Source organism: Glycine max, chromosome 20 (assembly GCF_000004515.6).
Source record: "Glycine max cultivar Williams 82 chromosome 20, Glycine_max_v4.0, whole genome shotgun sequence".
In the NCBI taxonomy this organism is placed as follows: Eukaryota; Viridiplantae; Streptophyta; class Magnoliopsida; order Fabales; family Fabaceae; genus Glycine; species Glycine max.
Window position 1 is genome coordinate 43,560,104 of NC_038256.2, and position 27,481 is coordinate 43,587,584.

The 27,481-nt window shown below is 33.8% G+C and overlaps 2 protein-coding genes across 2 annotated transcripts; one reads left to right on the plus strand and one right to left on the minus strand.

The window, feature by feature from the left end:
* Positions 1-993: 993 nt before the first annotated feature.
* Positions 994-20,822, plus strand: LOC100808973 (ATP-dependent DNA helicase SRS2-like protein At4g25120). Its single transcript, XM_003555445.3, has 29 exons — positions 994-1,165; positions 1,345-1,987; positions 2,106-2,147; positions 2,310-2,473; positions 6,033-6,231; positions 8,004-8,060; positions 8,165-8,270; positions 8,369-8,502; positions 8,635-8,709; positions 8,866-8,991; positions 9,084-9,215; positions 9,305-9,388; positions 10,843-10,956; positions 11,093-11,193; positions 12,049-12,115; positions 12,987-13,037; positions 13,451-13,528; positions 14,325-14,531; positions 14,609-14,647; positions 15,445-15,516; positions 15,619-15,705; positions 15,773-15,829; positions 17,731-17,942; positions 18,045-18,138; positions 18,633-18,683; positions 19,182-19,244; positions 19,365-19,424; positions 19,663-19,725; positions 20,490-20,822. The coding sequence occupies exons 1-29, from the start codon at positions 1,062-1,064 to the stop codon at positions 20,577-20,579; spliced, it is 3,372 nt and encodes a 1,123-aa protein (XP_003555493.1). The 5' UTR covers positions 994-1,061; the 3' UTR covers positions 20,580-20,822.
* A 1,393-nt stretch (positions 20,823-22,215) lies between these two features.
* LOC100780457 (uncharacterized) lies at positions 22,216-27,243 on the minus strand. Its single transcript, XM_003556287.5, has 8 exons — positions 26,820-27,243; positions 26,181-26,320; positions 25,919-26,018; positions 25,694-25,792; positions 24,443-24,790; positions 23,390-23,482; positions 23,079-23,285; positions 22,216-22,656 (listed from the first exon to the last, which is right to left on the minus strand). Exons 1-8 carry the CDS (start codon positions 27,138-27,140, stop codon positions 22,402-22,404), a joined length of 1,563 nt encoding a protein of 520 aa, XP_003556335.1. The 5' UTR covers positions 27,141-27,243; the 3' UTR covers positions 22,216-22,401.
* Positions 27,244-27,481: the final 238 nt, after the last annotated feature.

Here is a 27,481-nt window from a genome sequence, read left to right on the forward strand (position 1 = left end):
CATCCAGGTACCTTAAGTTGAGAGATGCAATATTGATTGACACTGCACTAACCCAATGTCTAATAAATATAAGGCAAAAAGAATATATAGATACTTTAGTTATTTATTTTATATATTATTTTAATTTATATCGGATCATGAAGGTTAATTGGTTACTCATTGGTGTCAACATTATTGGTTTGGTTTTTTTTAAATTATGGTATTGACTACTAAGTTAGCTTGTCTCTTAAGTTCTGACAAACCTCACTTAATGGTTTAGTAAACTTCTTATTATCTTTTTTTTATATATATATGTTTTATGTTTAAGGTTATTATACATAAATTCAAAAAATTTAATGAAACTAAAATTTATTATATTTGATACTTGTAGCATTAGTAATGTTAAACAATGGTATATATATATTTTTTTAAAATGCATCAATTAAATTTTAAAATCCTAAAATATCAATAATTTTTAGAAGAAATAAAAAGTTAAAATATCTATAGAAAGGTGATAATAAAAATTGTCTACAGCATGACAGTGCCAAAAGCATAATGGTCCTCGCGTGTGCTTTGGATCCAATCTACTTCCATGATAAAATTTGCATCTCCGGTGACCAAAACCATCGAATTGCTTCAAGAACCGCTATTGCCTCACCTTCATGGACATAGTCCGTAGGTTAGTAAAAAATCAAACAAAGACTGATGGATAAAATAGTTTCATTTAAGGATTAATAAACAAATTAAATATCGTATCAATTTGCAAGCGTATAAATGAGAAATGTTAATAATATACTTTTGTTTTATATACGCTAATTACCATTGAAATTCAGGAATCACATTTTTTCCAACTTTATATTTAATAAGTCTTTTTTATTGAGTTTATAATGTTTAATAAACTTTAATCAATGTATTACATGACATATTACGGGCGCTCCTCGTTATAAAATAATAAAATAAATAAATTAAGGTGATTTTATGGTTTTCTTTTCTTTAAAAAAAAAAGAAATTGTTTTTTTTAAGCGAGGGAAAAGAAGTGAAAACCGATTCAAAAGAAGGAGAAATGATAGTGATTCCTGGAAATGGCAGAGCAGCAAAGTAGCCGAATCAGCGTCTTTTTCAGTGCTTCGAAGCCCCTTCTTCCTAGAAAAAGGCCTTCTGATTCCTCTCCCCTTCACCCTCACCGGTAAGTGTAACCCTTCTTTCTCTTCTCCTTCCCAATTTTTCATTTTCTCAAATGCGATTTTATGTTTAATTATCAGTGCATTTTCAAATCGAATCTCATGAAAGAAATAAACAAAGTTATTTATCAGTGCATAAGTAAATTTCATTATTCAAAAGTCCATAATCTGCTGTTGTTTGCAGAATCAAGAGTGCCGGTGATGTTGCTTCGGTTTCTGTTGCGAAGAGAGTTCCTCTTGCGGAAGTGCCGCTGAATAGGCTCAATGCAATTGGGAGTGTTCATGGTCCGTCGCCTGATGCAATTCACAGCAGTTTCAGTGCAAGGACTGTGTCTGTTCCTGCAGTTGGTTCTGCGGATGAGAACCTGTGTCGATCTCTTTTTGAAACTCCAAGGAGAGAACCTGAAGGCTCTAAACCTAAACAGCTGGATTGTTTTTCAACGACTGGTCTCCTTGACGACGATTTTGATGACTCTTTTTTGGAGCAAATTGACATTCTGTGTGAGCAGAAATCTGCAGAGCAGCAGGCGGATCGTAGCAGTGACGAGAAACTTTCGAGCAAGAGTAATGTTGTTGGTGATGTTAATCTGAGTTCAGAATCTGGTACTGTTTCTGAGGGTATAGGAAACGGTCACCTGCTTAGCTCTGGGATTGAGCTAGATAGTAGAGAAGAGGAAGTGGATTCAAGCTGGCGAGATTTACTCAATAGCACCATGCCTGAGGAATATTTGAAATACTTAAAGTCTTTAAATGACAGGCAAAGAGAAGCAGCTTGCACTGATATTTCAACCCCTTTAATGATTGTAGCTGGTCCAGGAAGTGGCAAGGTATTCTTCTACTTTAGGGCCCTTCTTGGTCCATTGCATGTTAACATTTTCTTTTCCCTTTCTGTTTTTTATTTTCATATTGGAGCTGATTTTTTTATTTTTTTTTAATTTATACCAGACATCAACGATGGTAGGGCGTGTATTGATGCTGCTCAATGAGGTGATGCAAAATAATTGTGCCTAAGAGATAGATACTTTTTACTTACTTATCTTTGATCCCTGTCCATCTAAACCTACCTTTCTGAATCAAGTGTTTTTACCTGTTAAATGTTGTTGCTCAATATATTGTTTGTAATTTCTATTTTCTGCTAAATACGAGCAGGGCATTAGTCCATCAAACATTCTTGCAATGACATTTACTACAGCAGCTGCTTCTGAAATGAGAGAACGTATAGGAGCTATAGCTGGGAAGGCAACAGCTAAAGAACTTACTATCAGTACTTTTCATTCATTTTCCTTGCAGCTTTGTCGTTCACATGGAGAAAAGTATGTTGCTCTGAATTTGATTCAGATTTTCACTTTAATTTGTCCTCAGTCTGCTGATTACGGGATACAACTCGTGTCCTTCTTTGTCTTGTGAAGTTGTAGTTTATTTCCCTGCTATTTAAATGTTAATTGTGCCGTTTATCATAATTCACAATCCATCTATCAATTCTCAAACTGATAACTCATTTACATGATTAGTTTTGAATATATTTTGTTGATTTGTTCCCATGAATATCTTAAGGGGTGTTTGGTTTGGTTGTTTTCTGTTTTCATTTTCACTGGAAATAGAAAATGATGATGAAAATGTGTTTGGTTGAATTTCTGTTTTCATTTTCAGTGAAAATATTTTCCCAAACGAACCAAAAACTGGAAATAATAAAATCTCGTTTTCAATAGAAACCAGGAACCTCATTTTGGATAAAATGAAAACACGGTGACAAGGAATGTAATTTTAAGCAAATCTAAAAATACATTTCCTTTTGAAAACGCATTTTCAGTGTTTTTATTTTTTGAAAGTAGAAAACAAGAAGTCAAACCAAACATGTTTTCAGAATTCTAATATTTTGAAAATGAAAACGGTTTTCAGAAAATGAAAACAGGAAATGAAAATAGAAAATGAAAATGCAAACCAAACACACCCTTAGCATCTTGAGATTAAGTTAGCAGAAATAAAACAGCTAGTTTAAGGACATTTTCGTATATTTAAATTTAAAAGATAATGACATCCTACATTTTAAGAAGCAATAAATTTCATTTGGTACATATAATTCAGATGGAATAGCTTTTTGAAAAAAAAATGCTAGTTTAACTGCAATATTTATAAGTTGAATTAGAAGAACGAAAAATTCTTCACTAGATTCCTTTTTAACTCTATTTCTTATGTCATATTTCATAACTAGTACAGTACATGCTTTCCTCGATTGTGCTAGCAATAATAGCTTTGACACTGTAATACTGCTAAACTGTGCTGCTTTCATTCTTTCACATGCATGAGGTCAAAATAGTCTACAGAGTTTCATCTGTCTTTTTTAACTTCCAGCCTAGATCAGACATATTATGTGACAAATGAAACAGCACATCATGATTTGAAGATAAACGAAAGAAGGGGAAAAAAGGAGCAGAAGGACAAGGATCAGTGATGTCTGGAGTTAGAAATGTGAGGGTAAAATTCTTCACAGTTACCTACTTCAAGGACTAACTCATCCTGTTCTTAAGCTATTGGGTAGAAATCTAGCCAAGGTTTTATACCTCTAACACCCCTGTAACACAATTACACAAGGGCCCTTTTGGCATGAAGTGTGGACAGTAAATAGGCCAATTTTATGTTGTGCTGAAATTTTAAATTTGATTATGAAGAATGAGAATCAAAAGAATTAAAATTTTGACCACTAGGGGGTGCATTTGGAAGAGCTTATCCACAACTTGTTTGGACTTATCTTATGACATTAACATAGTTAAGCGATTGAGAGAGTTTATGAAAATTGCTTATGATATGTTGACAAGTTGTTTTTGTCTTATTTCAATAAGCTCTTCAGTATAGCTTATGAAAACAGTTTAACACTATTTCCTTTTTGATTATAGAAATAGCTTATGCATAACACTTACATGATAAGCACTTTTTTTTTTTTTTGGACAGCAAAACTATATTTTATAGATAAAAGTACCAGAGGTACTAAAGATACAAGATAGTTATAGTTTTAGATAGACTAGTAACTATAAAAAATCAGGCTATATATCAGTCTGATCAGTCCAGAATTCTCAACATCCAACACCCTGCCCCACAGATTTTTGTTTCCTAATTACAAAAACCATCTTGGTCACATGATAAGCACTTATTCAATAAGCCCTTAATTAAGCTCTTTAACCAAATGCACCCTTGGTCATAGAGGCTCCAATACTGTTCATGAACCTATCTAATAGCATATCTAAGGGCAAAGAGACATGCTTAAAGATATGGACAATCCTTTCCAACCATATATACACTATAGTTGCATAAACTGCAAACTGCCACAAAAATTTGAATTCAGTAGTGGATGCTCATTACTACTGGGAAGCCGCTTAGAGCCTTAGAGGAAACTTTTTGGTGAAAGGAGAGAAAGAAATACAAAAACACTATTTATGATAAACTAAGCATTAAAAAATATGTTTTTCATTCATGTAAGATTCGCAAAATTCGGATTTAGTTCCTGCTAAATTTTTCATCTATTTTTCGTCTTTGTAAAATTATAATTAGCTTTTGACTTAGAATTAGGTTTAGATTCATCCGAACTTACATGTTTGATGATTGGGCACATAAGCTGACCTATTAGCCAATCAGACAATGACATGTTAAAACAGTAATGCCCTCGCTCTCTTCATCAGAACTGTTTTTCTTTTCTTTTTTATTATCACAGTCCAACTCCTCCACCAATATCACCTCCTCCGGCACTGGCATCTCGTCGGATCACCGCTCCTTCACCGTCGGCCAGTCCTCCAACACCATCCTCTCTTGTTTCTCAACAAATCGTTTTTTGTTCCTCCCTTGCGCTTCCCGAACAGCCATCATCAGAGTCTCTTGTTCCTTCGTCGTCACCATCGCCAACATGATCTTCCCTACGAATTTGAGGTTTGCTTCGTCTCCATCTTCGCAACATTGTGCTGGTGAGGTTGATTGTTATGGTGAGGAAATTGATTGGAAGGAGGAGGGTTGGGTGATGGGTCTGCGGTTGAAACGTTGAGGTTGTTGTTGCCATGGTTGTGGTTGGTGTTGATGGGAGGGGAATCTTTGATAGTGGTGTGGAAGTGCAGAGAGGGGAAAGTTAAAGAGGCAATTGAATGGATGGACAAAGGGGTCAAAGCTGGTGCTAGTTGCTTTTAGGAGTGGTCTCACGTTGAACAGCAAGGTGATTGAAATGTATGGGAATTGTAAAAACACGATTGATGCACGTATGGTGTTCAATCATATGCCCAACAAGAATATGGACTCTTGGCACTTGATGATGCGCGGCTATGCAAATAACACCTATGGAGATGAGGCCTTGCAGTTGTTTGAGCACATGAATGAGCTCGGTTTGATTTTAATTTGTGTTTTTTTCCTTGTTCTTGATCTGGATTGATTCTAAGTTGTTGATTTTCCTGGAGACAGGTGGTGCAGTGCTATTAGGGAAAGGGGTTTCTTGTACTTTATTTTTAATTTGTTTCCTGCAATTTGTAGCTGTTTTAACTCCCAAAAAGTTATATTTTAAAATTTAAATTAAAAAAATGTCACATATGTCCGGATTTGTCCAAACCTATCTTTGGACCAAAAAGTCACACATTTTAATTTTGCGAGGACGAAAAACAGACAAAATTTTGCCATGATGAAAAGTGAACTTTGATGATTTTATAAGGATGAAAAACATATTTTAGCCATTTAAAAATGGTATGTCTCATCTGGTTTTAAAGCCATATTGCCTAGTACTTGACCACAAAGCATGCATATATTATATGACTGGATCTGTGCGAGCTATCTGTTGTATCCGCAAGCTTTTATCCCATGTTGCTTGAATGTTTTGTGAATAATATTTGAATTACGTTGCAGGTTAGGTCGTACATCTGAATTCTTAATATATGGACAGGGGCAACAGCGAAATGCAATTATTGAGGCCATCCGATTATTAGAAATTGGAAAGAGTGAAAATAAAGATGGTGCATTATTAATTGGTGAATTGTCCAATAGTCTAAATAATCCTAAACAGTTCAAGGATAAGGCAAAGAAATGGCAAAAGTTTGTGGCTCAGGTACTTGGTTTATTTAAAGAGTTAGTCATTCTAAACCCCCTTTTGAAATACTTTTGCAAAAGCTACATTAACCTCTCTCAATTCTGATGTAAATTTATAATCACACTCATTGTATATATTAAAAATCAAATTGTATGTTTACAAAGAAGTCCTGTTTTTATTAGAAGTATCTAGAAACTAGTGTATGTGTAAGGTATATTGCTCTAATTAAAGAGCAAATTATTATTGTCATTTGTAATTAAAACTTTGCTAGTATAAATATATCATTGTGTGGTATGGCAAATTGGATTAGATACAATTCCAGCATACTATCTAATCTCAAGTTGCTATTAGAGTGGGTTTTGACCTGTCTTGCTGCTCATAAACTGTTAAGACCATATGTACTCACTGCCCACCAATGCCTCAATGCATGTTTGTTGTGGAGGATATTCCTAGTTGACAAATCAAAAGAAGGAATAAATTACAAACTTGAATTTTGAAGAGAAATTTTATGTTAGAATATTGAAATATTGAATAACCACATGCGCTTCATGTACCACATGTTAAATGTATTTAGCCTTAGTTGGAATTAATGTCTAGGAAAGAGCTGCCACTCCCTTAGCCTTGAAAATTGTATTATGAAGTGTATGTGTTAGGACTTAGGATCCAATTGCAAGGTATGAGACTTGAGTCCCACATTGAAAGTATGGGATTCTAATGTGGGGTTTATAAGGCCTTGGGCTCTCCAACTACAATAGGTAGCTTTTGAGGTGTTGTTCTCTCAAGGTTCTTATCAATTGGTATCAGAGCCTTCCACCATGTCTCTCAGCTACAAACGAGCAACATGGGTGGTGATGTTGGCATTGCAGTGTTCACTCGGGAATAGTCAAAGGGCCAGTGCACATCCATCCCGTGTGGGCGCTGGGGCTGCAAATCGTGGTGGGGTGTTAGGATCCAATTGCCAGGTATGAGACTTGAGTCCCATATTGAAATTATGGGATTCTAGTGTGTGGTTTATAAGGCCTTGGGCTCTTCGACTACAATAACTAACTTTTGTGGCGTGGTTCTCTCAAGGTTCTCATGAGTATGTATATGAAATTTATCATTTCACTCAAGCCATTCCATTCACCAACTTGAGGTGGAGTGTTGTAAATACAGCTGATATTTAGGATAGGGAAATTTATCTTTTAGTTTATCTTAAATCTCTTTTAGTTTATTTTTTAGATTAGTTTATCTTTTGGATAAAAGATAAACCAAAAGATAGCAATTTTATCTTTACAAAATGTGGGAAAGCTGCCTTAATTGTGGTCACCCTTGAACTGCCTTAGTTGTGGCTTCCTTGGGCTTCCTTAATTGCAGCGTTGAAGGGGGGGTGTTTAGTCCCACATTGACTAGAGATACAACTTAAATAGAGCTTATAAAGCTCGGTCAAGGGTCAATCTCACCTTACAAGCCAGTTTTATATTTATTAAGGCCCGTTTGTATAAACTTATTTTAAAAAAACATTTTTTTAATAAAATAAGCACTTTTCTGTTTTTTGATGTGTTTGTTTAAACTGTTTTTTTTAATTAATGTTTTTTATAAGAAGCATATCCTATCTGCTTCGTAAAAATGCTTTTTTATTAAAACAAAACTTTCTTTGTTTTAAGTTTAAACAAGCTGGCCCATTATGTATTTCTTAGTGACTTCATTAATCTTTGTCATTTATAATTGCTTGAAGGATTTTTCAATTCTTACTTTTATTTTCTTATGCTTCAAAATTAAATTCATGGAATAACTTTACACCATTTCAGGCCAAAGCTTCGGGAAGAACTTCTGCAGAATATCGCAAAATGGGCAACGAAATTGGAGTAAGCTGATAAATAAAGGCTTTGCCACGCATGCATGCACACACAGACACCAACACTTGTTCTGCTTTCGCACTTCTGATTCTTTTTTTCTGCATTGCAATCAGGCCGCAATTCTTAAGAATTACAACAACATATTAAAATCTTGTAATGCTCTGGATTATCATGACTTGATCAGCTGTTCTGTGAAGCTACTTAGTGATTTTCCTGAAGGTGAGAATTTTCATTTTCATAAATATACAATTAACTAAAATCTATTCAATTGTTACCGTTAGTTGGACTAACTTGCGTTTGTTTAAACTATGAATTAGTTTTCAAAGAATGTCAGGATTCATGGAAAGCTATTGTTATAGATGAGTTCCAAGATACTAGTGCCATGCAATACAAGTTTCTAAAGATGCTTGCATCTCATCATAAAATAACAATTGTTGGTGATGATGATCAGGTATGAATATTTTCTTCTTAACCTCTGAAGTTTGATAAGTCTATGGTTGGATATTTATATTGTTTATTTCTCTCTCTGCACTTAAAAGATCATCCTTGTAACCATTGGTCTAATGTCTTATTTTTCTTACAGTCTATTTACAGTTTCAATGGAGCTGACATTTCTGGATTTATTTCCTTTCGCAATGATTTTCCAAACTACAAAGAGGTTTCTCTTTTTCTGACTGATTATGTTTTAATGCTGGATACTTAGCCTTAATTGGTTATGCTACACCCATATATATTGATAATTTGATAGAAGAATGAATACATTATATCCTTATTAATGTCTTCATTGGATACTTGTACAACTTTTTGGGTTCAGATTAGGCTTAACAAAAACTACCGATCCACACGTTGCATTGTTGAGGCCGCATCTTCTCTTATTCAAAATAATTCCAAGCGATGTCAGTTGAAGAATGTTCTTACTGATAACTCTTCTGGATCCAAGGTTACATCTTGCTGTGTGCTGTTTTTGAAAGTACGTTTAATTGTGATTTTCCTATTTATATGGCTAAAAATAATTTTGTTATTAATCTGCAGATAGTTATGAAGGAGTGTCACAATGAGGATGCACAATGCGCATTTGTTGTTGACAAAATCATAGAAATTTCATCAAATTATTCTGCAGCTAACTGTTGTTATGGCAACATTGCAATTCTCTACCGTAGGCAGGTGATGTTTCTTGCTTTTATAACTGTTCAAAAGCAATTACCCTATATCTGACTGAATGATTTTTACTACACCCTTTCTTCCTGTTTCAGATATCAGGTAAAGCCTTCCAAATGGCTTTCCGTGATAGGAAAATACCATTTAACATTCATGGTGTGGCTTTTTACAGAAAAAAGGTAATTTTTTTGCCAATCAAGATAAAGATGTATTTATATCTTACTTTCTAATTGACTGTTGTTAAAATATTAATATTCCTAGGCATGCACTAATAACTTAAACCTTTTGTATCAAGTTGGTCATTAACTATTTTATGGTCATTGTAAACATTGTAATTTTATTTCCAAGTATAGAGGAGAATGATATCTAAATGTTGTGTCTCATAGGTACACACGTGTATTATTTATAATGACACATTAGTGTGCAAAAGAAATCAGTCATAAATAATAGAATTTGTAATAACAGATAGAGAGAATTGAGCTCAGATAAGAGAAAACTGTAATTGATTCATTGGGTTCAAAGTACAGAGAAATGAACATTATATACCTAGGTTATATGCCCATATGACTCACTGCTAAGTCAGCAAGTAACTAACTCAACAGGAAAGCTAATCTCAGAGAGAGCTAAACAAAATTACAAATGAAATGAATATATGTATATCTTTAATATACCTCCCTTTAAATTCAAGGTGATTCAGTGAGGGAGAACTTATCAACCATCTGAGTTTATCTCGCATGGCCAGAAATCTAAGAGAGGAAACTGGTTTGGTGAGGATGTCTACATTCTGGTCAAGAGCCGGAATATGCTGAATCATGAGACTTTTGTTTAGTACCTTCTCCCTGAGAAAGAAAATGTCAAGTTCCATATGTTTTGTTTTGGCATGTAGGATAAGTTTGTGTGGCAGGGAAACAATGCTTAGGTTGTCTCATAGAAGCACAGTGATGGTAAATGGAACTTTTAATTCAGTTAGAAGAGATTAAAGCCAAAGTATTTCCACTGTTCTGTTTTCCAGACTTCTATACTTAGCTTCAGTGCTGGATCTTGTTTCTAGCGTTTGCTTCTTTGAAGGATACAAAATTTGGGCCAAGATATATAGGACAGATGTCCATCATACCAGGATGTTACAAATATGTGTAACCATGTTTCCAACTAGAGCTCTAACTTTTCCAAGACACCATGTTACCTCCAACAAAGGCAAAATAATCAGTCATAAGTCTCCTATCAATAGAAACCTTGCCTAATCTGCATCAGCAAAACCCTAAACTCTATAATGAACAATATTCATGTAAAGAATCCCATGCCCAGGTTTTCCTTTGAGATACTTCCATGTGAAGAATATCTGAATGAAGTCAAAGAAAATTAACATGATCTGGCTATTTACACTCCCTAAGACTCCCCTCCCTGAAGCTAAGCTAGTTCATATATCTCATGCATCAAGCTTGTTACATATGGAAAGTTATCCTTGGAGCTCAACAAGATTTGGTGAAGATATATGCTAGACTACTTGATTATTGAAATTCACAAGCTTTTGAAAGTTTTATGATTATAATCTTATAACTATTTGATTTGCAAATGATTTATCTATACCTTTGCATTTATGAATAATTTGTTAACTTATACCTTCTTATAATAGGTAGTCAGAACTATCATGGCCATGCTTCGAACAGCACTGCCTGGTTGTGATGATGGGTCATATAGTCGTGTCTTCAAGGCTTTAATGCCTTTGGAGAAAGATAAAAAAAAGAGGGTACTGCTTTTTTAAAGTTTTTCAGTTTGAACCTTCATGGCAGACGGAGCATATAGTCATGGTGGATTTTTATATTTTCTTTAGTTTCCAGATGTTGATTCAGCCTAAATGTTTCAGATTAGTGTTTCCATTACAGATAATTGACCATATCAACAAAATATCAACAATTAGAAGATGTAGCTTCTTGTCAGCTGCCTCTGACATCTTTAGTGCAAAGATTTCTGGTACCTTTAAAAGGTTTGGTAAAAGATTCTTCCCTAAAGTCTCATCATGTTATATTAACTATTTGGAAAAAAAAATATTACTTTGTTCTATTGCTCTGTAGGAGTATGCATGGCTTTTAGAATGTGGGTTTGGGCCTAACTCAACCCTAAAAGTTAGCTCATAGGGTGAGGGTTATCCCTTACTTATATACTCTATCTTGATTTTATCTCTAGCCATTGTGGGACTTGGGTTTTCTCCATACACCTCCTCATGCCCAACACTTTTGGGCTTGGTGCATGGATAACATGGTGGGTGGTGATACCATCTTAGAATGTGAGTTTGGGCCTAACTCAACCCTAAAAGCTAGCTCGTAGGATGAAGGATGTCCCTCACTTATATACTCTATCTTGATCTTATCACTTGGGTTTTTCCCAATAATGGCGCATCTTGTTTTCTGAAAAGCTGCATTTTTTTAAAGTAAATTAGTTTTATTCATCCTGCCTCTATTGTGAATACTAAAAAAAAGTAATCTACTTATCCACATTTTAATTGAATAACTATGGCTTGATGCTGAAACTGGAATGATCAGCCCTATACATCAAAGCTTTCCCCTGAAATATTGATTATTATGGAAATAATCTTGTGTGAGCAATTTTTCTTCTCAATTTTGGGGTGCTTTCTTATTTATGCCATATTTCTTGCTTTATGCTTATCCCTTAACTTCAATGTGATTTTTTTTCTTGCAGTGCATAATGCATATGATGATAATTTCCTGATCTAATATCTGTTGTGTTCCAGTTCATAGACATGTTTTTCTGTATTGTTCTGTTTTATATAATCTTATAGCCTATTTGATATAATGACATTCATAGCTGTTATTGATCATAGGAGTGAGCTTACCCATGGAAGGAAGATTTTAATGACACTAGAGATGATATCAAAACTTATTCAGAGGGTAAACACTTTCTGCACACTTCAATTGCTGATCTAATTTATGTTTGCAATAATAATTATTCAACCAATCTTTGTTGGTGAAAGACTGAAAGTAAAGAAAATATATATTGGTGATATAATATCAACAATATATCTTTCTGTCTTAGATATGTATGGGGAACATTAAATGAGAGGAATGTTTAATATAGGGGACGGGCACAAATATTGAGCATCTGGTCTTGCATCAATGCTTTGTATTAAAAAAAAATTCATTAATGGTTGTTAGAGATATCAGGTTATGCTGCTGCATGTACTACAATACCGTGCATGACACTGTATCACTTTCTGGCTATTTAGTGCTCAGTTACTGACAGTTGGGCTGTCAGTTACAGTTAGACTTTGTTATAGTTAGGATTTCTGTTGTAGCATCTATCTCTTTTACAGAGCTGTGAACTCCAGCTCTATATATATACCTTATATCAGTTTCAGTTTTAATCAATTTGAAAAATACAGTTTCAGAAATTTAGCTTTCTCTCTCAACTTCAGTTTCTTAACATGGTACATAAACCTTAAAGATCCATGGCTGAAGAAATTCCCTCTTTTTCCAATCCACATCTCCAACCACCACCAATTCATGCCTCTCCAATTTCGGCCCATCCTTCACCACCACCACCACCAGAAAACTCTCGACCTCCTCCTTTAACCCCTTCCTTTCTAATTTCAATTGCAGAGAAGCTAACGAAGTAATTTTCTTCTATGGAAGCAACAGATAGAACCTTTCTCTTTCTTGTAGTTTCTTTTGAACTTTGTAAGAGAGGATGCTTTATCCCCATATTTATTTCTCTCCTCTACCTTAATAATTACATGCCTGAGGCTATATTTATTTGTGACAGGAAAAATCGATCTCAGCTATCATATCTTCTGTGGCAAACATGATACCCGAGGTTTGTCTAGCATCTTACTTGGAATCTTTTCTCTAATACTGTATTAGTCCATGGATTATTTCATTTTCTTAAAATGAAACAAACAATCTGCTAAAGTGATTGGTAACTGTTGTTTGAAAGGTTTTTTTGTTTATTTTTTAACTATATATTTTATATCTGTCTCCGTGAAACATTCTTGTGTGTGTATGTGTCAACCATACAATTATATTAGTGCATGATCTGGCATTGTATTTAAGATGTTTTGCTTCTTTTATTGCTAGATAAATCTGAAGATAAATTAATTTAATTTTGACATATAAATTTCAATGGATTTGAAAATAAACACATCTCTTTAATGAAAATATTCCTTACATATACAATGTCATATTCTTCAATATCTATTTAATTATTATTCCATGAATTATAAATTTTAGAAATACCTTCTTGAGCAACGAGCAGTCGTTGATGTTGATGGAGGGACATTGCTGAATGAAGACTATGACATCAGATCTGTAAGTTTTCGATGCAAGAGGAAACTTAGGTTACCATTAGATATTGTTGTGTTCGGAAAAAAATGGTTCTTGTGTTTGGTATGTATATTTGGAAAATTTCAATAGAAGTTTGTAATGATAGTAATTATCATGTATGTATGTGCTCTTATACCTGTAATACCCGTTGGCCTCTTGCATTACACTCTTGTTCTACAGATTACAGATAATCCCATTTCATTACTATGAATAATAGTGGGTCTACTCACATTCCCAAAAACAAGGCCTCACTCTTGGATCCTTTTCTTCCTCTATACATGATACTACCTCCAACCTATATATAAGAAACAAATATCTAATTCATCAAGACCTATAAAAGTAGTTAAATTAGTTAATTTTAATTACTAATGCCATAAATTTAAATTTTATTCCACAAATACCCATAGAATAAATTGGTTTAAGTGGTGGTTTTATATAATGACACTACTTATAGTCCAAGAAATAATTTTTTCAACCAATGAGTATGAGTTATATTGTTAATAACTCAATAAATACATTCACTTTAACATCTCATTAATAAACTTCACAATAAATTAAGGGTATAAAAGAAAATTAGCTATTAATGCATTTGAAAGTGGTCCTATGTTTCTTATAATTAGGACAAAAAAAAATACTATCATTTGTTTCTTATGTAAAGGACCGGATGGGGAGAAACCTGAAATTTTTCATTGTTTTTCTATCACTAATGTTCTTTTTTCATGTTGAGTTCACTTTGAATGAGACCTTGTTCATCCATGGCTTGAATTGCACCTTTCTTCAGGTTCTTCAATACCTGTTAGATGACGTCTCTGAGTTTCTATCCACTAAATTAGTTGAAGTAAAAGAGGAAAGGGAAATATCTGAAGATAAGGGCTGCATTTTTGTTCTAAAAGCATTCATTGATTATTTACTTGAGCGTGAGAAAGAAAATTTTGGTGCTCGGAGGAAGGACAATGAAAACTCTGTGACGTTGACTACCATTCATCAGGTACCTGTCTCACTTGATTAGTACCTAGTGGAGTTTAGCAAAGCAATAATGCAAGTTTAAACTTTTTTTACCTGTAGGCAAAAGGTTTAGAGTGGGATGTTGTCTTCATAGTTAAGGTATGTGATTGCTCTTTGACAAGCTCTTAAGCAAGTAGTGCATGTGATTCCTCAGAAATAGATGCTCAGATGTTAATACCCCATTTTTCATCTTACCCTTGGATGATTATATGGCTAACATTTACACCTGAATAAACTGTAACATGACTATACAACTGCTTATTGGAAGTCTGTCAGTCAGCATACTCTGGTGAAAAAAACGTACCAAAAAGTTTTATTTTCAAGAAATTAATTGAAGATTGAGTTACAGAAATTATCAAATTGTTGCAGTTTCAGTACTAGAGGAACACATATTTGTTGTGATCTGAATCTTCATGTGATTACCTTGTTCATGGATAGTAATTTCTTGCTTTGTTTGGCATGTTTTTTAATATTATTCAAGAAAGTTGTTCAAAAGTTATTTTTTCTTTATGTGACCCTTTAACAATTTATTGACTTACATTTAAATCTGGTTATCTGCAACATGACCTTGCAACTGCTCATTGTAATTTGGAAGTCACTGAGTGATATTAAATTATTAATTAGATATTGTGTCACAAAGTTAGAAAAGCCCAATGGCGTTGTATGATTCGTGTAGCCAACGTCACCTAGTGAGATAACGTTATTGTTGTTAATGTTATAAAGTTAACAAAGTGTAATAGTTTTGAAGATTGACGAATTTATCTTTATTGTGGTTTGTGACTACCTTTGTAGGGATCATAGTTCCTTGGTTTGTTCAAGTTATTGCGAAAAGTTATACATTACCTTTCTTCATTTTTTGGATGTTTCCTTCACTGATATTTTGTTATTTAAAATAGGCAAATGACTCTGAGATCCCTCTATTACATGATTTCAAGGGCACCGTAAAGGACACTGCAGCCTTACTTGAGGTACATTGTTTTTGTTTTATAGTTGGAAGAATGATTTATATGTTCATTTGTCTTCAATTGGATTGTTTTAAATTATGATTCTATTTCTTATATGATTCCTAGGAAGAAAGACGATTATTATATGTTGCAATGACTCGTGCTCGGGAGAAGCTTTTTATTCTTCATGTTATGATGGACTCAAACTGGCAGGTTTGTCTATCATAACTTTGAACTCATTTTTTAATTGTCGGTTTTTGCTAATTCTGTGCGTCTCTAGATGCTTCAACCTTCAAGATTTTTGAAAGAAATCCCTCGTCATCTTACAGAAGTTCAGGTATGTCTTCCTGCTTTTTATAAATTATTTTGACTATCAAACTATAGTATAATTTTTTTTTTTATTTTTGAAATACTCATTCTGTTGTCATGACCCACTCTAAAGCCATGACCAGCACACAGCCTACAGATCACACTGAACTAGGAATACATGCTCTAACAAATCAAAAGATAAATTAATGAAAATCTGACAGTTTTCTCTGTATCAACTTCTCAAGGATAACAAACACCTATCAATCACTTAATAAAGGTTGCTAAGATTCACCAAACAAGGTCTCATCATTTAAATATAATTAATAACTGCCATGAGCTCTCAAACAAAGGTATCCCACCCATAATATATCAAACCTAGTAAATTGTATGTAATGCAAAATATTAACCACTCTTGTCCTTATAGCTGCATTATACTAATGTCGAACCACAATACTGGCCACCACTCGAAACAGAGGGGCCTACCAAAAAGTAAAACTCCGGAATCTTCTCCTCTAGAGCTAGCATGCTTTTGGTGTTAAGTTAGGTCCTGTATGTTATCAAAACCTATTTAGTCTTGATCTTGAGCTGCTCATAGATGTTCACTCTTACAAATTTTACGCTCTAAATGTGTTGTCTTAGGAGTTAAGATATCCCACATCAGCTAGAAATATGACCAAAATACTCCATATAAGACTTTGGCAATTCTTGCTCCTTGATTTAGCTTTTGAGATTGATTTAGGTCTGTCCTATTTCTATTATGAACTTTCTATTTTAAGACACCTTTTAAAGAATCATTTTTAATGTCCCATTTGATGAAGAGACCCATAATTCATGGTAAGAAGGGATAGCAGCAGCAGGACAAAAGCAAAATGCTACAGGAGAGAATGCAGTAATGAAGGACAAAAATTTGTGTGTAGCCTTTAGTCAACAACAACCGACTTACATTTCTCGAGGGAAGAAGAAACAAGAGTTCACATGTCTCCTGAACAGTTTTAGGAACAGAAATAGATGACAAGGCATAATGGAATGGAGATAAATTATGGAAGCTAAATAAATTATAGATAGGACATAGGAGGAGGATTGCAAAATGAACATATAACTTCTCAAATAGCCAGTCCAAGGCCTTCTAATGGTTTAGCTAGGTTCATGGCATGTGCAGTCATTGGAGCAGGAGATGAATCACATGAATTTTTAGATATGACAGCCTCTGGAGCAGTGCTAGGGACCTGATGGACAGGAGTGGGCAGAGACTGCTTGAACAAGCAGCTGGAAAAGATTCACTACAAAAAACTACACCCAGGGCAGTGCATGAACATCTTGCACTGAGAAGAATGGATTATTACTGGTGCATAACTGTACATGCTCAGGCCAATGGTTGTGGAGCTCCAGGAATAAGTTAGCCAGAGTATCCTGAGTTGTAGCCACCCAAGTTTTGTCTTGGGAGACTCTCTCGCAAGTGTTCACCACATTGGTTGGAGTTGATCATGACTGGTGAGGAAAAATTTAGCTTTAGATGCTAACTTGAATTTCAAAATTGCTTGAGAGAAACAGAAGTGCTCTCAACAACCTCACTTATACTTGAGAAGAGATGCAGTCTACTTTAATTTACACTCCCTAACTAATCGGGATTTCATAGTGTCCTATGCATTGCTAGCATTTTTTCCTTTGGTTATTTTTATCAAAATTCTATCTATATCTGATAATTTTGGACCAGCAGACGAAGTTTCATAACTCCAGAGAGCAAGAGGGTCTGGCTGGAATTGTGCTTATGAATATCATACTTAGTGGACCATATTAAAAAACACTATACCTTTGTTTTCTTAACCAAATGTCACATCTTCTTCCTAGCATGTATCTAGGTTCTGCTAATATCACATTTATGCATAAGTTTAAAAGTACAAGTTCAGTGAATAGTATATTCTTGTGTAGGGTGAAATAAGTTTTCAAGAACTACTGATAAAGCAAGAAGCTCTTCAAAAGGAAACTGCCCATTGTACCACTGACTTGTTGATAAAAGAGAAACAATCTGAAGCAGATGTGATCCCTATGCCTCATGAAATACTTGATAATCATTCTAGTGAGACTTCCAATGAGCTTGCACAATTTGCAGAGGCAAACAATAGAAATGATTTCTTAAGAAGGTTTCTCTATTTTAATTATTATATTACTATATTTGTCACTGATCTAAGCTGTAATTGATTTTGAAACGTTAATTTTAATCATTACATATTAGTTTTTTGCAGATTTAGTGTTGAGAACAGGTCTATTGTTTCCCATTTATTCCATCAGTGGGCCAAAAAGAAAGCATTTCAAGATCCAAAGAGATTGCTTGACAAGGTAATTATACTGTTGGATCTATCTATATCTATATCTATAGTGTTGACAACTGCATGTACTTTTGTTTTAAATTTAAATTTCTAATAAGGATTCTGGAAGATTTAGGTAGTTAACATATTCAGATTTGATTTTCTGATACTCAATAACTACACTTAGACTTATATGGGGGTTCTTAATGTTGGGACTTGGAATTACAAACTAAGTCAATTGATCAAGTCCCTCAATATTGATTTCAAGGAAATAGTGCTTGAAGTGCTGTTAAGTGTTCTCTTATGCTGTTATTATTATAAAATATAAGAATAATTTTAATTATAGTTTATCTTCATTTTTTAACGTAATTAACAAGGATTGGTTGCTAAAGCATTTCATAGATATTGGACACTATAAATATCAGTACCTCTTTTTTAAACAAGTATTGTAGGATGCACAGGATGAATATAATTTATATTTTCTTATTTGGTAACTAAATCAGTTTTTCCTATTGGATATAACAGGTTAGTTTTGTAATTGATGAACGCCTCAGACAGAAGAGAAACAAAAACAAGGTCTAGCAATATCCATAATTTTCTGAGCTGTCTGTTTTATGCTGCCTATTGTTCTTTCTCGGGTGTGTGTGTGTGTGTGCACTTTGTTTGTATTGACAAACTTTCAGTTATGAGGAATGAACCCTTAGGATTCTTTTTGTCATTTGAAGTGGATGAGCATATCATTGTTCAGGTTGTGTTGAATATTTCCAATATTTAAATGCATTGGACATCAAATGATATCAGGAGTTACTAAAGAATAAGATTACTGTGATTAAAGTGTTTGGGCCCATATGTTTTACATATTATTTCTCGAGTATCTTTCAGAAGCAAAAACAATTTATTTTTTCTTTCTCCCTTTTACCAGACAAACACTCACCTTTATTGGCAGTAGTCCATCAAATATTGTTCTCATTACTTATCTTAATGTATCTTGTGCAATCTCATGACTTAACAGTTAATGTTGTGGATGTCGTGTTGTTAATTGTTTTATATCCTGATTTCTCATTTCAATTTCAGGATTTGTTGAATACATTAAAATCTTGTTTAAGCTGTGATGAAGCATTTCAGTATGCTCAATATGTAAGCACCTTACATATTTCTTAAACTAAATATGGTTCCATTTCTAGGATACTGGCATCTTTTGAAGAAATTGAACTTATATTATATTCTTTTTGAAATCTGCTATTTATTTCCTGGTAGGTTTTGAGATGGGAGCAGATTCCTGCTGATAAACGTGCTCATCTTATGAGAGAAAAACAGGTTTTCTGGATTTTCACTAGCTTTTATTTGGATTCTTACAAGATTGTTAGAATATTAGTGTCCTTTTTGTTTTATCTGTAATTCCTAGCTATGCATACTAAACTAGTACATGACCTAGAATGTTAGTATAGATAGACGTGAATAATTTGTATCATACATCATCTCATATTATTCAAAGTTTATTGTTTTCTTCTGTTGGAAATATATAGTTAATGTACTATTGTTTTGCACTTTTTAGGAACATTTCCTGAAATTAAAGATTGAGAATGCAATGGGTTCGGCAACACCAACTGACAAGCAGGTAACAATCATGGTGATAGGACATGTTAGACCTTTCATTTTAATATTTTTGTTCATTCTTGTCTTGCGGTATATGGCTAATAAAAGTTAATGGTATGAAGTTAATCACCAAAAGAAACTTCATAGAAATACAAAAATTATGCAATTTTAGTCAGATTCATTCGATAACATATTTGGTTGTTTCAAGAATTAGAAAAGCTGTATACATGTGAATTATTTTTTTTTTTTTTTACATTCCTGTTATACTGAGCTTCATGTTCTATGTTAGAAAAAACTATGAACTTTTCTATGGATGAACCATTTCTTTTGCATTGCACTTGTGTGTCTTTCCACTGTTTACTAGATTCGCACAATTCAACTTACTGTTACACTTATAAAGACATGGTTCTTGATCAATATGTTGAAAATTCTATTTTATTGATTTTGTCATAACAAGTTCAATGATTGGGATTGGATAGTTTACTATGTATCTTAACTCTTACCGTTTTCTTTTTTTGTTGTTTGTACGTTCATACCTTTTGTTTACTAATTTAGTACTTAAAGGCGGTGGTGCCACATTTCCTAAAAAGTCTCCATCTCCAATGTTTTCCTTTATAAACAAGTAGCATTGCTAATGATATATGTGACAACTTTCATCTAAAAAGACAATTAAAATGAAACTTTTTCCTACTTTGGCTCATTCATTTTCTTGTTGAAATTTTAATGTTTTTTAAAGCATCAAATTGTTTTCTTCATTACCTAATTCCATATCAATTGTTTTTGCAGATTTCATATTTGAAAAAACTGGGTTGCACCGCAATCCCTACCTCCCGCCTCCATGCATCTCATCTTATTGAGCAATTCAAATCATTGTAAGAATCCAGTGTGGGAATCTTCTGTTTCTCCTTTCCAGTCTCTGTATATTGAAGGCCAAGTTAGTTTGCAAGCTTGCATACAAATTTGGTTAAGCAAATAGATATGAGGACCTGTATGAATTTTTATTATCTACTAAAGTTAAAATTTTGCAACTGTTATGAATGGCATTTATTTTCTGTAGTTATCACATTTGTTTTCTTTGTAAATATTCCCTTGAAATCTATATATATTAATTGTAATGACTGTATGGTTGTCATAAAATTTATAAAAGATTATTGAAAAAAATTAACCTGTGTAATATCAGGTAGCAAAGCTTCGTTTGTATCAGGTGGAAAACCATCTGTTGTAGTTTTAAGTTATACGTCTAGTGTGTTGGAGTAACAGGATAATCAATTTTATTTCAATCATGATGCTATTATCAAAACATAGAAGTAACTATTTATTATTTTACTTTTATCATGAAAAAAATAATTAATTATTTCTCATTACGAAATTCAATTTTGTCAGCTCTTTAATCTTAATTATAGTTCAAGAGCAGGTCGAGTAAAAAAAAATTACACAAAATTATTAATCATTGCAAATTACCCTTAGCTCCCTATACAAATTTTAAGTAATATAAAGCTTTTCATATTTATATTTAGCTTTTTTTACATAGTTATTTGCATGAAATTCATTGTTTAAATTGTATTTTATTTGGGTCAAAATTTGTATTTATTTTAATAAAAGATTATATACAATTTATTTTGGAGCATATTTTCGTTTCAGTCAAAAATGTTAATGGAAAAGTTGCAATGAATTTGCAGAATATCTGATGTTTGTTTCATAGTTTGTTCGACTACGTGCAAATATATACCAGAATCATTCAACTATACGAACCAAGACAATCTTCCTACAAAGGTTCATGTCCTGGGATTAACTTAAGAAACTTTCAGTGGTAACATCATTAGAGTTGTTTAAACCCAAGAAATCGTTTTTTTTTCTCCGTTGGAGGTGGTCTAGGTGGTAAATTGAGTATCCTAAAACTAAGCACCGCATCTTATATAAAAAACAATCACTTGGGAATTAAAAACTAATTTATTTACACACCTACAGGCATCATTCATTGCAAAAAAGAGAAAAATGTTCTCTGCACATGAGACCTCTTCAAAGAAATTTTCCATTGGAGAAAAATACAAATTCTGTTTCTTTTTTTTATTTACATGGTTACAGGACCCACCAAAAATCAATAAAAAACGCAGGTAAGCTCCTACCACAGGAGATGTCCTAAATAACTAGCGTAATTTGACCTCACAAGGCACTCACATCTCTTCTCGGAACAAAATGATTTTAATTGTAATAATAATATATATATATATATATATATATATATATATATATATATATATAAACATACATAACTACATTTTATTGTCCTTTCAGCAAAAAAAAGAAAAAAAACTCCATTTAATTGTACGTTATATTATATGTACTTCGAATATTTAGTCGAAGCTTGTATAAGGATGACTATTAGAACCAATACAGTCCACATAAGAATAAAATCTATAACTGTCGATTTGAACTTTTTGTTATGGGTAGTCTTTTATGGCACCTTTATCTGCCGGAATATGATCGTGTCAATCAATTGTTCCGCACTTAATTTGAAGACATCATCAGATCATGTTCTTTTTATTTATTTACTTTCTCACATAATTATAAAAGCTTTAAAACACCTAACATTGAGAGCACCTTCATTAGCAATCAATAAAAAAATGGGGAGCCAAATATTGAATCTGGCTCCCGATACAAGATAACCTATTAACCTACCCAACCCAAAAAAACAACGTTAAAGCCCAGGAATAGATTCAAGGTTGTACTTTTCGGAAGATTCAGTATCCCTCTTCTCCTGTAATGTTGGTTTCGTTATGCCATCAAGAGCTTGCAGGTATGTGTAGGAAGCAGTCCGATTAGGTGGGCTTGGATTGCTGATTCTGCTGGCAAGGAAGCGACGGATCAAGCCTCGAAGAAATGGGGCCATGGTTTCTGGTTCGTGTTCCAGGTAATACATGATTCCCCCCATACACAGAGAAAACAAGAAAACCTGTACCAGTTGAAAGCATCAAATGAAATAATTTGTGTGCATACAAGGCTATGCCTACTACTCAATCTCCTCCATCATAAAGGGCCCTAAACCCTTACGAAAAATGAAAACATGTGGTTAGCTATGAAAAAGAAAAGGACAAAATAAATGAGTTGCAAAGACAAGCATACTGCCATTTGAGACATGGTGAGAGATACTGTTCTTAATTCCCTTTTAAGAAAATTCTCACATTCTCTAACTGCACGGATAGATATTGGAACTTAAAAACATCAAAAGAGGTATCAACAATAAAAGCTGACTTTCATTTCATAACAAATTATGGTTGTCACTAGAGTTCTAGAAAATTATTTTTGGAGGATGCTAGAAAAACAGATCAGAAAAGAGTTTCCTTTAATTCAGTGCAAAGTAACTAGAGGGCATACCTCAGCATTCCTGATATTTGGAAGAAGGTGCCTGTTCACCAAGATATACCACAATGAATCTACTGCTCTGGGAAGAACATATAAAGCTAGCTCACCACGCCTAGCTTTTTTCTCCAATAGCACAGATAGGGCAGCTATTCCACCTGCTATCCAATATACAAGCTTGTGATCTCTTGAAAAAACTTTTCTATGTGAACATATGACTCCCTGCATAATCAGAAAGACACAAGAACATTAATATTAGATTTATCTATAAAAAGATCAGATTAATAATAATAGCAACGAGAAGAAGAACAACAGCAAAAATACACCTGAAAGATTCCAACAAAAGCGGATAAAAAGGTTGTCGAGCGAACAGCACCTTTAATGGCAAGCCAGAAAGTGCGGAAAGGAGCATCAGTGAACTGAAAACATAAGTTTTCTCATTAGCAAAAAGAAATTTTCAAAATAACAATGGCAATGACAAATTACAGAAATGTCAGCAATAAAAGCAGGAGTTGTGGCAATGGTGGATCTAGACAGAAGACGATATACTTACAGTTAGTCATCAGTTCATTATCTTATTCAAAGCAAAAAAACCACTCAACCATAAAGTTTGCAAGATTTTTGGTACATTTATTTCATTATTAAAGATCATGTAATGACATTAGAAATACCAAAAAATTGCATGGATTGATTAAAGAAAAAGATCAAGAGAGAACTAATTCATACTGTGGGAACTGAGGCACCTTGACAAGTGCATTATAGTAGTAAGGAGATATGGAGCCTATGTGTAAGAAATCATCATTAGGAAACTAGGAATTAGTATTGAACTTCGAGAAACTCTTCATTTAATTATTCTCATATACTAAATTACATGAAAAGGAAAAATAACAATTTCAAACATGAATGTCTATTATGAGTATTAGTTTAAATTAAAACTAGGATGGCAGTAACAAAGTAATGGGCATAAAGTTAAGAGTAAATAGTGTACACACTAACAGTGTAAAGGAATTTTACACTATCATCCAATCATAAAGTGTTATATATGGTAAGTTTGTTCACTTTTACAATAACTATCTTGAAAGTTATACCACCTATCATGATTTCTATTTGATTGACAGTGTAAAAAGTAAAAACTTTTACACTGAGCGCATAAAAGCTAAATCTAAATTTTTATATTTTCACAAAAAAAATGAAACCTAGCCACAAGCAATTTACTTAGCTGTATTAATCTTCCAGAGTACTTAGAAAGGACACTTGCCACAAACACTTAAAAATTATGCACATGTTCTTTTTACATAACACTATTTTCTTGATAATTTATGCAAGTGTTTGATTTGCTGATGCATACAAGTAACAGAAATAGTTTGGTAAGAGAATACCTTCTGTAGGTGCAGAACAACAAAAGGCACAAAGGTCAAAGAGAAGTAAAGCGGAAATGTTTTCTTAAACGTTAATGATGTTGCATTTCCTTGATGAGCTAAGCATGAATTTGTTGCTGGATGAATAATGGAACATGGAATAATGGAGGGAAATTCTTCCAACTTTACATAGTCAGATCTTCCTACACGAGATAAATAAGCATGCAGTGACGCAACATCAACTGGATGACCTCTACAGCTATCCCTTACAGCCTTGTATACAGGCTCTGCAACTGGCCCGGTCTTTTGAATGAAGTCTTGATAGGATTTTGGCAAGCTCTCAGGACGCATTACAAAGGCATACATAACCTGAAATACATTTTTTGTTGTAAAATTATTAAAAGTAATTCCATGAAACATGACAGAAGATGAGATGCTATAGACAAAAAATTTAAGATTTACATGAAAACCATAATGACAAATATTTTACAGACATTGAGGAACCCATAAAGTATCTCACTAGAAATAATCAATTTAAAGACATTAACTAGTAGTTACACAAAGCAATTTGTACTTCACATTTTGGGCATGGGGATGGTATATGCACATTAGGCACAATCAGAAAGTAAGTTAGTGACTCTTCTTTAAGCCTCCATGCAAGGTCTGATGATAACAAATTCCACACCAGGAACCAAAAAAAAACCTACACGTGGGTTGGGAATCTAGTGGTGTCTGCCTTACAGATTTAGTGTGAAAGTTGTACTTCACTTACACCCATTGTATTTTCGTGTAAATACACAGGAAGCCTGAGAAAGCGGATAAGCCCCATTGCAGTTCATTCCTTCCCTAAATCTCTATACTTCTCTTTTCACAACAACCAAGTCTCATCTCACTATGAAGAATCAGCTACATGGGCTTTATTAAAATTAACACAGAATAAACATTCCCACATGGCTAGTCTAAGATATTAAAAAGAAAAAGCTAAATGATAGAGATGTGTTCTAGTGAAACGACTCATCAGAAAAGAAAAAAAAATGTTGTACTTTGTCAGTCACCTATTCTTCATTTTTTTCTCTCAACATGATTGGTTATGAGGCATTTGCAACAACATACAAAAGCTTCCACACCGAACAGCATTGCTTTGCTTCTATTCATAAAAATGTTTTATGGCATTATACTGATATCAATTATCAGGCACACATAAAGATTACAAGGGTGATAGTTAAGAATAAAACCCTAGCATGAAAAGTCAGATTGAGGTTTTATTAATACCTGTGCACAAGCAAGGGCAAACAGCAATGAATCTCCATGTCTCCAATGACTCCCCCAAAGGTGAAACTTGTTTTTAGATTTTGCAGAATTATAAGCACACTGGTATATAAAGAATATGTATTAGCCTAGCAGATGCAGATGATTTTCAAGAGGCTAAAATGCATTAAATACATAAATGTAAGTCATATCGCTCAGAAATCATTTTGGGGATGCACTTTCGAATACCTGGGCTAGCCTAGCCAACAGGTATAAAGCCAGTGTACGTCTCCTATTTGAATCATTCAATGCCATAATCGAGAAACCAGCTATAGAACCTGCTAAAACTCTGCACCATCATCCCCTTAAACAAAGTCATAAATAAGCAACACGTGCAAACACAAACAGCAAAACAATATCCAACTATTTAAAAATAACAAAAGCTTGAAAAAAATAGTTAACTGAGAAGCTACAAGAATAAATCAAGAAAACAGTTTGAGCTGCAACTTACGCATTAGCCGGTGTCTCTTTCTTTCTCAATTTCCGCAACAAGCATCTAAGAGCATGATAAGATCCAGTGAAACCACCAAAAAGAAGACCAATGCGGCATGCTTCTTCCCTTACTATCAGATCTTTTTCTGAAACAAGTTGCTGGAAACAAATAAAATAAAATCCATAACCTCATCATTTGTTCCCCAATTTGTATTTGTATAAAAACAGATATGCTAACCATCTAACATATACAATATAGCCAATAGCCAATACTTTCATGCAACATAATATTGCCTAACAACAACTGAAACCTACAAAGCTTCAACCATTCCACCGAATCATATTAGCTACAAAAAAATTGAACAAACTGATAACATCAAGCTTGATCAATTTCAACAGAATATATTAAAATAAAGAAAAATCGAAAACGCAGTTGCTTTAAAATCCACTTTAAACTATTAAAAAACACCGATTCTGTTAGTTTCTGCTCATTCCGATCAAAACTTACTCCGATAAAAGGAGTTATCCAAATTTTAGGAGCAAAAAAATATTCCAGCTAAACGTACAAACACCAAATCTGAAACGTGGACAGATTTTGATTTAAGTACAAAAATCAATGTTAACGGAGAATCGGAACCCTAATTTGAGATGAACTAACCTTGAGATCGAGGAGAGAGGAGTAGGATTGGCCTCGAACAAGCTTGAAGGCGCGGAGGAGTATGCCAATGCCGACTCTGACGCCGTAGGAGAGGAGGAAGGTCTGGCAGAGGTTGCCAATGGCGTGAGCCACGCAGGACTCGTCGGGGCCGTGATCGCAAGGCAGCGAGTCCACGTGGCGGTGCTGCTGGGCGTGAGCGGCGGCGCGGCGCTGCCGGCGCTGGAGCTCCTCGATGGCGTCGCGGAGGCGCTCCTCCGCTTCGCGAAGGCGGCGCTCGGCATCGGAATTGTCGACGAGCGGAGGAGAGGATGGTGGTGCCATGGGAATGGAGAATGGTCACATCAGAGTCGTGGTTTACTTTTCAATCCGATCACTGTAACAAGTTGGTCCTTTCATGGGTTTGTTAGAGCTTCCCTTAATTGCTTTCTAGTTACTACTTTCTATCAAATACTCTATTAATTACTGATCATAAATATTAATTTTTCAAATGATGAAAATAAGTTAATTGTAAATTAAATTAATCGGCAGCTTCCTGAACTATTTAGAAATTTTTAAATTAAAAACTTGTAATTAAATTCCTGATTTATAAAAAAAATTGTAATTAGGGTTTTTAAGTTAATATGTATCGGTATGAAATTGTTAGAAAATAATAAATTTAAAAT

Coding starts and splice junctions, on each gene's coding strand:
- LOC100808973 (XM_003555445.3), top strand. CDS start 1,062: ATGGCAGAGCAGCAAAGTAGCCGAATCAGCGTCTTTTTCAGTGCTTCG. Junction 8,061..8,164: donor AAATGGGCAACGAAATTGGA/GTAAGCTGATAA, acceptor CATTGCAATCAG/GCCGCAATTCTTAAGAATTA. Junction 8,503..8,634: donor TTGTTGGTGATGATGATCAG/GTATGAATATTT, acceptor TTTTTCTTACAG/TCTATTTACAGTTTCAATGG.
- LOC100780457 (XM_003556287.5), bottom strand. CDS start 27,140: ATGGCACCACCATCCTCTCCTCCGCTCGTCGACAATTCCGATGCCGAG. Junction 26,019..26,180: donor AAAGAGACACCGGCTAATGC/GTAAGTTGCAGC, acceptor ATGATGGTGCAG/AGTTTTAGCAGGTTCTATAG. Junction 24,791..25,693: donor TTGCCCTTGCTTGTGCACAG/GTATTAATAAAA, acceptor AATGTATTTCAG/GTTATGTATGCCTTTGTAAT.